Raw genomic sequence first — 13475 nt, 5'->3', positions numbered from 1 at the left:
AAGAGTAACTTGGAGTTTCTCCTGGAACTTCCGTCTTGCGTCTGCGTTACAGCGAAAACGCATGAGGAGTCCTCCGTCCTTAGTCTTTCGATATCCCGAGATACTCACTTTAGAGCCCTCGGGATTAATCTCCGTCTTTAGTCGGCGCAAGGTATCCGCGTACGTTCGTCCGTCATTTGGCCGTACCAGTATAACGTTGGTCTCCCCCTTCCGGCGAGGACCAGCCGCCCTGGGCCGGTTCTTGTCTAGTTCGGACCGTTTGTTCCCGTGGGTAGGCGTCGCCGCTGCGGATGTCGAAGCTAGTGGCCTCTCCCTCCGCGCGCCCAGCGCCACCACAGGGGTAGTCTGTTGCGTCTTCTGTTTGAGAGAAGTCGTCTCCGTCGTTTGGTCATTAGTCTTCTGTTTAGACTTCCTCTTTTTTCTGTTCGCGGAGTTCACCGTGGTCCAGCCCGACTCGTCCGCAACCCTTTGATAGGCCACGGCTTGCTCAGGGCTGGCCCCCGTGTCCTCCCTCTTTCTCTTCTGTCTTTCTGTCCTCCTATCGTTTACGGACTCCAGGAGGGGATTTAGGCGGTCGCATTCACTCCATGTAATCTCCACCGCCTCCCTTATTACAGCCATACCAGTCGTTATGTCCGGACTAATATTTCTCTGTATCTTAGTCCGTGCCTCCATCTTTCCGAGCGCGGCATCAATGCGCCTGAGCTGCGTGCGAAACAGCTGGAGGTTTTCTGTCATATGTCCGTTGTCATTGTCCACGTCTTTCATGTCGGCGTCAGTGTTGGAGGTCTGCTTTTCGGAGCCCTCGTTTTTCCGCGCAGGTGGCACTTGTATGCGCCGCAGCGGTACCGTCACGTCTCGTGTATCATTAGTTCTTGTCGGTGTTCGTCCTGTCGTCGGTTCTTGGCCCTCAGCGGCAGAGACGTAGCTCACCCCGCTGCCGCCGCTTGACCCACTGTCCGTCCTCTGTCGTCTCGGTATGTTCAGTAGGTTCGTGTCGTTTTTTCCTGTCTTTCTCCCCATTCCCGTGCACAAAGTGCGGCCCTCAAAATCCGTGCCGCTGAGAAGGAGTTACCACTTGAGGTACATCAATGTTTTCATTGTGCATATTCATGTTGTTGGTTTTGTCCCGTTGTGCTGAAGGTCCCTCGTGGTCGCGAATCCACGAACCGCGCTGGGACAACGCACGGCCCCTGAGGTCCCCCCCCCTGTATGTATACCCTGTGTGTTCAGTGTTCCCCCCCCCCCCCCCTGTATGTATACCCTGTGTGTTCAGTGTTCCCCCCTGTGGTGTGTGCGTGTATGTGAGTGCCCATAGGCGAAACCGGGCTTCATTCACGGGGAGAGTCCGTTTAGAGATATCCCCTTCTCTCGCTTTCGGGCGGCTTCGTTTATAGGAGTCCCCGACCATTCGCTTTTCGGTAAGACCCGTTTATAGGGTCACCGAGCATTCACTTCTCCGGTTTGCCAGAAGGCGCGTGTGTGTGAGTGTTTGCGTAGTGTATGTGTGTGTATGTGTATAAGTGATTAATGGTTGGACACATCGGCAGAATACCATTATCTTTTGCGTCATTTGTGAGCCATATCTTCCTCTTGGCCGTGTACGTTATAGCGTTGCTGCTCAGAGCATTGACGCGACGGACAACGTTTCCACCGGGCACGTCGTGGACGTTGGAAGCTAGCATTTGCCCAGTGAGGTGTTACCACTCACTGGACCAGCCCGGCATTATTATTATTATTATTATTATTATTATTATTATTATTATTATTATTATTATTTTTTTTTTACAAGGAGTTGCGGAATCCTTTTTGCGGATTCCCCTTAGTCTTGATCTAAGGAGGTATGTGGAACTCCCCAAAAAAAAAAAGACAGGCCTACCCACTAAACCGCCATCTCCTTGTTGTCCTTCCCCTAGCCAGGGACTATGTTGATATTACTTCTGACTGGAGGTTCTGTCTGTGTTCCTTCGTTCGTATCGTTTTACCGTGCGTCGTTACGTCGCGTCAATCCGTCATCCGTCTGCTCAGTCGTCCTTCAGACAGTCGTCCGCGTTCTTACGTCTTAGTATGGTTTCCGTATAGGTAGCGACTAAACGCCACCATTCGGGTTTATGCAGCATCACCTCTACAATGTTATCGGGGGTGATGTTGCCAACTGTTGTCTCTAGTTCTCGTCTGAGTCTTGTCCAGCGGTCGCACCCGAAAAACGTGTGTTCCGCGTCGTCTCGTTCGTGTCCACAATACTTGCAGTCGGGTGTTCGTACTCGGTTCATATTGTGGAGGTACCGTCGAAAGTACCCGTGGCCCGTCAAGAGCTGGGTGACGTGAAAATTCACATCACCAAAATTCCTTCCAAGCCACGGTCTCACGTCCCGTATCAGTCGTCTCGTCCATTTGCTACCTCGTTCTTCTGTCCATCGGTCTTGCCACATGTCGATCGTCCTTTCGCGTTCAACGATTCCCGCGTTCTTTCGTCCTATGTCTGCGCTGCTCCCATAGATCCTTTTGCGTTCAGAGGCAAGAAGATCCACGGGTATTACGCTCGCCACCACCAGGACAGCCTGCGCAGAGACTGTTCGGTAGGAGCAAGCGATTCGCAGAGCGCCCTGTCTCTGTACCATCATCATTGTCTTACAGTACTTCTTTGTCTTCAAGGAATCTGCCCATATTTCCGCGCCGTATAAGAGGATCGAGTGAGCTGTCGCCATTAGCAGTCGCCGCTTTCCTGGTCTCGGTCCCGTCGTGTTTGCCATCAGGCGGCTCAAGGATGTTATCCTCTCTGCCGCTTTTCGGGCTGTCTTCTGTATGTGAGGTCAGAAGGTCATCTTCGTATCGAGGGTTACCTCAAGGTACTTGACTTCCCCTTTGGTCTCCGTTTCGTATGTACCCACTCTCATGGGTAGTATCGTCTGTATGCGTCTTCTCGTGAGAAGCATAAGTTCCGTCTTTTCTGTTGCGAGTTGCAGTCCGTGTTCTGTCATCCATCGTCCAACTCGTCTCATGGTCTGGTTCAACGTCAGCTGCGCCAGCTCGGGAGATCTCTCCGTGATCACCGCCGCCACGTCATCAGCGTAGGCGACGAGGGTCACTCCGAGTGGCATCCCAAGCCGAAGCAGACTATCGTATAGACCATTCCAAAAGTCGGGTCCCAGTATCGACCCCTGAGCCACCCCAGCGGTGACCTGTCTCGTTACCTGTCCTTCGATCGTCTCGTACGTTATTCGTCTGTTTCTCAGATAATCCTCCACAACCCGAACCAGGTACGGTGGAATCCGAAAGTTGCTTTTCAGCGCCTCCAAGATATCCACCCACCTGGCCGAGTTAAAAGCATTTCTGATGTCGAGCGTCGCTAGCAGCACAATGGGTCGCGTCGCATGGCAGTGTCTGTCTAGTTCCAGGAAAGAATCAATCACCTTTTGGATCGCTCCAATCGTCGACCGACCCCTCCTGAAGCCGAATTGCAAATCTGAGAGACCCCCTCCGGCCTGTATCGCGTCCGTCAGTCTTGGTCTGAGTAATTGTTCAAAGAGTTTACCAGTAGTGTCAAGTAAACTCAACGGCCGGTAGGCCGAAGGAGTGCCAGGGTCGCCCCTACATTTTGGAATAAGAACGAGCCTCGCCTCCTTCCACCGATCGCTGAACGTTCCTGTCGTCAAGCACGTATTGTACAGGTCGAGAAGTATCTCCGGCCGTAGACGAGCCACGAGCCGGAGGATCTCGGATGGTACTCCGTCCGGTCCCGGTGCCTTACCCGTCTTCATCGCATTCGTTGCTCTGATGAGCTCCTCAGCGGTAAAAGCGGGGGGCATTTGTGCGTCCACGTTATCCATCACGTTTGTCCTAATCGGGTGCGTCGGAAACAATCCGTCAACAATCCGTCCTGCTGTTTCGGCATCTTTAAGTTCCGGTGAGACTCGGGCCCCTAGTTTCCCGGTCACAATCTTGTAGCCGGTTCCCCAGGGATCCTCGTTCACCTCCTCGCAGAGCTTCCTCCAGCATCGCGTCTTGCTGTCCCGTATTGCTTTCGTCAGCGTCTTCCGTGCTGTTTTGTATATATTTTTTTTTTTTTTTTTTTTTTTTTTATTAATTCCTATTTTATTTACAATCTGTCCTTAAACAATAAGTAAATGATATAATTACAATATAATCAATTGGTTACAAAAAAAATATTGTTTATATTACATGGAGGTACTTTTCCATTGATCGGTACCTGTGCTTCAATACAACGCTTATTTAGGTATGAATAAACGGTGTTTTATATTTTTTGAACCTAGAAATTATTGGTGTAGTGTGCATTAAATTCTTTGCTAGTTGATTTGGGTGTTCCATTATCCTGTTAGTATATTTTCGGGAAGCTGCTATGATCTCTTCTTTCACAGTATTTATATTGACGTCTTTTGTTATGTATTCATTTGTGACAAACCATGGCGCTTCGGTAATAGATCTTAGTGTTTTGTTTTGAAATCTTTCTATTATATCTATGTTTGATTTTGAAGCTGTACCCCATAGTTGCATGCCGTATGTCCATACTGGTTTAATTATGGACTTATATATGAGAAGCTTATTTTTCATTGAAAGTTTAGATTTTCTTCCTAGTAGCCAGTAATATTTTCTTATCTGTAGGTTGAGTTGCTTTCGTTTTGTCCATATGTGGTCTCGCCACGTTAATCTACGATCAAGATGCATTCCAAGGTATTTTGCTTTATCTCCTTGTGGAATTTGTTGATTATTAATAAATACTGGCGGACAAGATCCTTTTTTTTTTGTATAGGTTACTTGGATTGACTTTGTTTCATTTATTGTTATTCTCCATTCGTCAAACCAGCTCACCGCTTTTTCCAGGTATTTCTGCATATTTTGAGAGGCTGTTTTTTCATTAGCGTTCGATATTAATATGGCTGTATCGTCTGCGTATGTGGCGATGTTAACATTTTCCTTGGTTGGAAAATCATGAATGTATATTAAATATAATATAGGACCGAGAACGCTTCCTTGCGGTACACCGGCTTTAATTTGGTATAATTTAGTTGTTTCATTTTTTATTCTTACTTTAAATGTTCTAGCGCTCAAATACGATTTTAATAATAGGTAGAGATTTTTCGGTATAATTTTATTAAGTTTATATAGTAGTCCTTTATGCCATACTTTATCAAAAGCTTGTGCTACATCTAGAAATACTGCATTACAATATTCGTTATTTTCAAAAGTGTTTATTATTTTATTAGTTATTCTATTTATTTGTTCGATTGTAGCGTGGTTATTGCGAAAACCAAACTGATGTTCAGGTATAATATTCTGCTCCGTTAATATTTTATTTAATCTTTTAATTATTACTTTTTCACAAATTTTTGATAATGTAGGCAATAGGCTGATTGGTCTATACGACGTGACGTGCTGGGGCTGTTTACCCGGTTTTGGTATGAGTATTATTGTTGCTATTTTCTATTCAGCAGGAAAGTAGTGTAAGTGGAGTATTGAATTTATCACGATAGTTATATATCTCACTGCTTTTATTGGGAGTTCTTTTAGTAATTTTGCACCTATATTATCGTGTCCGGAGCTCTTTTTATTTTTTAAATTACGTATTATGTGGTTTATTTCTTTTACTTTAATATTTTTTATTGGATGGTTATTACTATTGTTGTATTGCTCGGTATTTAATAAGTTTTGTTCTTCTGCTTCTGTTATTTTTCGTTGTGAGGGATTGAAAACATTTTGGAGATGTTTAGCAAATGTGTTAGCTTTTTCAATATTTGTTCTAGACCAAGGCATATCATTTTTTAATATAGGTGGAGAAAATATTTGTGGTTGTTTTATTTTTTTAGTTGCTTTCCAGAGCGAATAGTCAGTTGCCTCAGATGCAGTTAGGTTAGTTAGATAATTATTTATATTTTCATTTTTTTCGTCATATAAAAGTTTTTTGAGTTCTTTAATAGACCGATTATATTTTGTTTTATCCGTTGGTAGTCTAGTCTGCTGCCATATTTTTCTCAGCTTTCTTTTTTCTCTTATTTTATATGACACTATATTGGAATTTTGTTTTTTATTTTGTTTTATCGAGTACTTGGGGGTTGCATTTTCAATAGCTATATAGATATTGTTATTTAAATTTTTAATCGCGGTATCTATGTCCTGTTCGGTTTTTAAAGGTATATTACATGTTATTTTGTCATTTATTATTGCGCGGTACAAATCCCAATTTGTTTTTTTATCATACATAGAGCTATTTTTTTGGTTTATTTCTACTTTTGAATTTAGGTTTAAAATAACTGGGGAATGATCTGAGGTTAAGTCAAGGCATGTTTCAGCTGTTAGATGTTTAGAGCATAGGCCCTTTATTATAGCAAAGTCTATTAAATCCGGTAATTTATTTATATCCGAGAGCCAGTAGGTAGGTTCGCCTGTTGATATCGGCGTTAAGTTTTCTTTTTTCATCACTGTGTATAAAGTTGCTCCTTTTGGATTTGGAGTTATTGATCTTGATCCCCACCATGGATGTTTTGCGTTATAGTCTCCTCCAGCAAGAAAACGGTTTCCCAGACTGTCAAAATATTTTTTGTATTGTTCCTTTTTTATTACATGTTTTGGAGGGCAGTATAATGCAGAGAGAATAATTTGACCGTTGCTATCTGCGATCGCGACATTTGTCGCTTGTAGATAGTCATATTTATATGCTTCAATTTCGTGATGTTTGATTGTGTTTTTAATTAGTATTGCCGTACCTCCATGAGCCTTGCCATCAGGATGGTTTGTGTTATATAGTGTATATTGAGGTATTTTTAAATAGTTTTTGTTTGTGAAGTGTGTTTCCGATATTAGCATGATATCTATATTGTTGTCTATTAGAAAAGGTTTTAATTCTAAACTTCTTTGCGCTAAACCATTAGCATTCCAAATTACTATTTTTATTTTTGTGTTCATTTAATCTTATTTATGAGCGTGGTAAGCAGATTTAGCATCGTATCCATCCTGTTCATCAAATGAATCATCATGTTTACTAGCTGATTCTCATTGTTATTGTTTACTATAGGTTGCTGTGTCTGCATTTGTTTTGATTCTTCTTGTGCTGTGTTTATATTTCCGGCTATAGCCTGCGCATATGAAACGTTTGATCTAACGGTATTTTCTGCCCTTGTTATTTGTTTTGGTCTTAGAGTTGGAAATAATTTTTGCTGAAGTAATTTTCTTGTACTGCAGCCTTTATAACTGGCTACGTGGTTTCCTCCGCAGTTTGCGCATTTCACCTCTTTTATTTTATGTTGGGTAGGACAATCCGATGTGAGGTGATTGTTTGCACATTTAACACAAACTGGCGGTTTTTGGCAGTAGTTTTTTGTATGGCCGTATTCTTGGCATCGCATGCATTGGGGAAATTCTCTTTTCTTATATGGTTCTTCGAAGTAAATTATTTGGTTCATCAGTTTGTTAATTTTGTATATTTCTTTGTTATTTACGTTGGTTTGTATTTCCACGAAAAAAATTGGCAATGGTTGTTTTGTTATTTTATTTTTAATATTATAAATTCGTATCACTTTATGGTTATGGCTCTCAATCTCTTGTTTTAAATCGTTTATGTCAACTGAAGCATGCATATTTTTCAGTACGGCTTTAAATGGTTTATCTTCTTTTTTTTGATAGGTATAGAAAACAGTTTGTTTTTTCTTTAATTCAGCTATTGTGTTGTTAAAAAAATCCGGATTATTGATTTGAATTTGAATTTCATTATTGTTTAGAACTTTTAATGTATACTCATTTTTCGCGACGTTATTCAGAAGGTCGTATAAAGGACTGATATTTAAAACGCCACTTACGAATATAGGTGGTGATTTTGACGGTTTAACAGCTGTTGTAGTTTCTGTTCCTTGGTTTTTGTTATGAGTTTCACTATTTTCCAGCACTTGATATCTATTATTCACCTCAACAGCTGGGCTTTCCGATATTCCCAGCCAGTATTCCTTTATACTTGTTTGCCTTTTTTTATTTGTTCGTTTATCTTCTGGACTATCTCTTGTCCTTTTATTTTTTACCATTTTCCAAGTACTATCTTGATTTTTCTCTTCGCTGTTTTCAGCCATAATGGCTGTTTTGCGGTGAGCAGGTTGACACTTGTATATTGTATATATATATATATGTATGTGTTACTTTCAAAATATTTAGATTCGGTTGCGGAGAGCGCTCCGGTGCACGTCTATACGGTACGAGCACTCGAACGGGAGTGAGTTTGTATATGGCCTGAAGGTTTTCCCTTTCGGGTCCACCTCCAGCCCTCGTCGCACGTCGCCGATTTGCCAGGCATATCTTGCGTAGCTCGGCTATTTCGTCCGTCCACCAGTATTGTGGTCGTCTTTTTTGTATCTGTCGTCGTTTCGTCATTGTGCTGGTGCACAAGTTGTTTATTAATTTCGCCGTCTCGTCTGTCAGTCTTTCCGTTCTTCGCCGGCCCGTTAGCTCAGGAGGAATCTTCGACCCCGGGGCTGATGCCGCCATCAACTCCTCCGAAAATTTTTGTCGGTCAAGTTTGTTAAGGTTCCACCGCGGGGGTTGGTGGATTCTCGTTTGTCTCGTTTCTGTCCGTCCCGCCACTTCGAAGACGATGTATTGATGGTCGCTGGCTGTATAGTCCTCGACCACCCGCCACCCCCTCAGCCGTGGCAGGATTCTGTCCGACGTCATCGTCACGTCAGGGATGGAGTCTCCAATCCCTGGTCGTCTGTACGTCGGCGTGTGTCCCGTATTTACTACTGCTAGGTCCAACCTTGCGGCCATTTCCAGCAGCAGTCGTCCACGTCGGTTCGTTTCGTTCATTCCCCACTCGATCGCCCTCGCATTGAGATCCCCCGCAACGATGATATCTCCGGGCAGGTCCCTGATCCCGTCCTCTAACAGCGTCGCCTTCCTTTCGAACTCCGCCGCGGTGCAGTTGGGTGTCAAGTAGACGCTGACATAAGTGACAGCGCCGACTGTAGCCCAGACGTAGTCGTCCCCGACTCTGCGGTTGGAGACTCTAAATTGAGCGGCGCCCCTTACCCAGATAGCAGTGGTCTCTGTCCTGTTTGTAATGTATGTCTGGGACATCCTTTTCCTGTATGGTTCACACAGGATCAGAATATCCGCGTCATGTTCGTCGGCTATCTGCGGTAGGAGCATGTCTGCAGTCCTACTTCTATTCAAGTTTCCTTGTACTACTCTGTCCGTCTTCCGGCACGCCTCCTGCACTCCTCCAGCGCGGCCCGGAACACGGCACACCTGCCGTTTCCGGCGAGGTGGGCGACGTCCCCATGCCCGGCCTCGGAGCACAGTGGGCAGACCGGTTCTCCTTTGCATTCCGTCGCGTAATGTCCGGATGCGCCGCATTTGCGGCAGCATTTCGTCCTGTCCTTGCCCGTACATTCGGCCTTCACGTGGCCGAAGCCCAGGCACCTGTAACATTTCGTCACCGTCAGTCTTTTTCGGAAGCGGCAGTGCACCCAGCCAATTCCGATCCGACCGCGCCGCAGCAGCGCCTCGGCTTCTCGCGATTCCATTTCGCAGACCGCCATATACTGCTCAGCGCGGTTAGGACCGAAAATGTGGACCCGAAAGTCTGTGTCTCGCCCAGACTCTCCTCTGAGCGCGTCCGTCACGTCTTCCGGAGTCGCAACGCAGTCCAGATCCATGATCTCCAATTGTACCTTGGAAGTCATAGCCCTGACACTGCCTGCTTCCCCGATGGCCTCCTGGATCTGTCACTCAAACACGTCGCGTCCGTCTGGTTTGTCTGCGTCTACCTGCAGCTTCAATAGGCACAGACCGTTCTTAGTCTTCCTCAGGGTCGTCACCTGTACGTGACACTCCTTCGGATCGATCGTTGTCCGGATTTTTCGGACGATATCGGAGTACGACGCGTGTGTCCCCGGTTTGACGAGGACAGCGAGTCCCCTTTTCTGGTGGGCCGGTCTGACCTTGTCAGGTCGATTCCTTGCGTCCGTTTCCTTTTTTGTTTTTTTCCGTGTAACGGTCTGCCAGTCTTTGGTCGAATCTGTCGTCGGTGGCCTCTTTTGTGAGGGCTCCGGCGTGGTTCCGGTCAGCGAACGTTTCCATTTCGTTTGTGGCGTCTCTGCGTTGTTGTTCGTCGTCGTGCTTGTCTTGTTGCTGTCTCGTCGGTGTCCTTCCGGAGCTGTGTCCATCCGCTTGTGCAGCGCAATGTCCACAGTCTCGAGAATTGTCTTGATTCCAGTCTTCACTGTCATATTCATGTTTTTTTGTATGTTTGCTGCTTCGGCCATTTTTGTCGCCGTCTCTTGTATTAGCCTTAGCAGTTCAGTCATGTCTCGTGTTTTGTTTATCGTGGGTATTCGTCCTGACGTCTGTTCTTGGTTGTCTGTGGCGGAGGCGTAACTCACCCCGCTGCCGCCACTTGATAAACTGTCTGTCCTCTGTCGTTCTGGTATGTTCAGTATATTTTTGTTCGTATCGTTTCGTTTGGTCCTCCTCTTCGCCATGCATAAGGTGCGGCCCTCAAAATCCTTGCCGCTGCCCGTGGCCACCGGGGCTTTCACCCGATCGGAACCCGGGGTGGATTCTCCCTGAGAAGGGATTACCACTTGAGGTAAATCAATGTTTTCTTTGTGCATTTTCCATAGTTTTCTGTCCCGTTATGCTAGAGGTCCCTCGTGGTCGCGACTCCACGAACCGCGCTGGGACAACGCACGGCCCCTGAGGTCCCGTCCCTGTGTGTTTACCCTGTGTGTTCAGTGTTCCCCCCTGTGATGTGTGCGTGTATGTAAGTGCCCATGGGCAAAACCGGGCTTCGTTCACGGGGAGAGCCCATTTAGAGAGATCCCCTTCACTCGTTTTCGGGCGGCTCCGTTTATAGGAGTCCCCTACCATTCGCTTTTCTGTAAGGCCCGTTTATAGGGTCGCCGAGCATTCACTTCCCCGGTTAGCCAGAAGGCGTGTGTGTGTGAGTGTTTGCGTAGTGTGTGAGTGTGTATGTGTATAAGTGATTAATGGTTGGACACATCGCCAGAATACCATTATCTTTTGCGTCATTTGTGAGCCATATCTTCCTCTTGGCCGTGTCCGTTATGGCATTGCTGCTCAGAGCATTGACGCGACGGACAACGTTTCCACCGGGCACGTCGTGGACGTTGGAAGCTAGCATTTGTCCAGTGAGGTGTTACCACTCACTAGACCAGCCCGGCATTATTATTATTATTATTATTATTATTATTATTATTATTATTTTTTTTTTTTTTTTTTTTTTTTTATGGTGGTAAAAAAACAGGATAAATCCTCATGGACCATAACGGTTGGAGTGTGACGGCAGTTCACCGAAGCTACCCACCTACACTCTCCCACCCGCCGTGTGACGTGACTCGCTGATCCTCTCAGACCGGGCTGTTTCAAGCGATCTATCAATCGAACGCAAGGAGCCTCCGGGTCGTCGAAGACCAGCTGACCGCCCAAATCCCGCTTCTCTTCAACCGGAGGGTAAACCATCCGGGGAAGAGTAGTAAAGTCCACCTACACCATTCTCCAGCGGGGAACCGCGTAAGCATTACTTCCCGCTGGAGAACCGCGTCAAGTCCTCTCGTTGTCCACGGGTCCTGTATCGTTTCGTTACGTCCGTTTATTCACATTCATCCATTTGTTCATACCATTCACTCCCGCATTCTTCTCGTCTAACACTCGACTTCCAGGCAACCGTCCGCCTTTTTCCCTATTGTCCGTCTTTAGTGATATTATACCCTACACCAGGAGGATCTCGATTACACTCCTTTTTTTTATTCAATATACGTCCAAAAACATCAACACTTATTTTATTACTGAGTAATATTTAGGATTCTCTTAATATATTGTTACACTCACACGTACACTCAAACGAAATAACAATAATTTTGTTATAAAAAGAACGAGAACGTATTTATTTAAAATAACCACAAATATATGTTTTTCATCTCAACACAAAAAAACACACACTGAGAAACAAACAACACTACTAAATCGCTTAGCAACATATTTCGTTCGAAATCAGAGTAGAATACATAACATTATTCCCCCTTTTTTTAGATTGTCGTCCCGACAATCTTATAACCGAAAGAAAGACCGCCCTCTTCAAGCGGGTTGATCCTTGACTCACCCGGCCAATGGACCTGTCTCTTGAAAAGATGATCCATCTTCATTCTTGAAATCAGCGCATCATCAACTTAAAATCGTGAAATCTTAAAAATCTTCTATTTTTAAGCGGATTAATCCTTGACTTATCTGGTCACAGGACCCGTCTCTTAAAATATAGAATCAATAAATCCAGGTAACATCAGGGTATCATCAGTGAACATCTATCTTTTAGGTAATTCTTGGATAAAAGTGGGGGGTTAACTTGTCCTGGTACCGCAACTTCATCCCTGCTCCAGCATTCGCTCTACAGCTCACGGGAAAACCACGACTCAAAAACCGTGAGCAGAGCAGAAGAATTTACCTATCGTGATATGTCGCTAATCGGTCAATGTGGACAATCTTTTTTTTATGTCGTGGAGTCTTCTGGATGCAGAAGACTACATCACTGATCTTTTTGATAATTGTAAAAGGACCTTCCCAATTACTCTGGAGTTTTGGTGTCCTTCCTTTGAGCCGTCGAGGGTTGAAAAGCCATACTTTTTGGTTGTTTGTGAAATTTATGTGTTGAGCTGTTCTATCGTAGTATTTCTTCGATCGTTGTTATGTAATCTTGATGTGTGCTCTTGCAAAATGATGTATTTTGTCGATGTTGTTCTTGAGTTTGTGTACGTAGTTTTCTCATGTATGAGGATTCTTTACTTCAGGAAGACGTCCGCGCATCAAGTCTAAGGGAAGTCTCAGGTCTGAACCGGTGTACATCTTAGCTGGACTAGTTTCAGTTGTGGCATGAATAGAAGATCTGTAAGCTAAAAGGTACAAGGCAATCCAACGATCCCAATCTTTTTGATTATCTGATATGTATTTAGCTAAGTAGTCAAGAATTGTCATATTATGTCTTTCTACTTGGCCATCTGATTGTGGGGGTAACGGTGTTGTTCTAGTCTTTTGTATATCTAACAATTGGGATAGTTGCTTGATTAGTTTAGCGTCAAAATTACGACCCTTGTTAGTATGAACTTCAAGAGGAACACCGTATCTACATACAATTTCACGAACAAATATCTCGGCACTGGTAATAGCAACTGCAGCGGCCTGTTCCTCCGCGGCAATTTGTGCTCTTGTCTTTGTCTGGAATGGTACATGCGTTGGTGTGCGCGGCGTTTTTCTTGACATTTCGAAATCCCGGACGAGCCCCCAAAATGTTACACTCACACGAAATAACAATAATTTTGTTATAAAAAGAACGAGAACGTATTTATTTAAAATAACCACAAATATATGTTTTTCATCTCAACACAAAAAAATACACAATAAGAAACAAAAAACACTACTAAATCGCTTAGCAACATATTTCGTTCGAAATCAGAGGAGAATAC

General features: G+C 44.6%; 1 protein-coding gene across 1 annotated transcript; it reads right to left on the bottom strand.

The window, feature by feature from the left end:
- Positions 1-12777: 12777 nt before the first annotated feature.
- Positions 12778-13272, bottom strand: LOC131671362 (uncharacterized). The gene has a single exon (XM_058947727.1). It carries the CDS (start codon positions 13270-13272, stop codon positions 12778-12780), a length of 495 nt encoding a protein of 164 aa, XP_058803710.1.
- Positions 13273-13475: the final 203 nt, after the last annotated feature.

The sequence above is a fragment of the Phymastichus coffea genome, unplaced genomic scaffold (genome assembly GCF_024137745.1).
Source record: "Phymastichus coffea isolate CEN01 unplaced genomic scaffold, Cenicafe_Pcof_1.1 PCOF00009, whole genome shotgun sequence".
Taxonomy (NCBI): Eukaryota; Metazoa; Arthropoda; class Insecta; order Hymenoptera; family Eulophidae; genus Phymastichus; species Phymastichus coffea.
The sequence above is the reverse complement of the archived record's forward strand: the minus strand, read 5'-3'. Positions and strand labels throughout refer to the sequence as shown.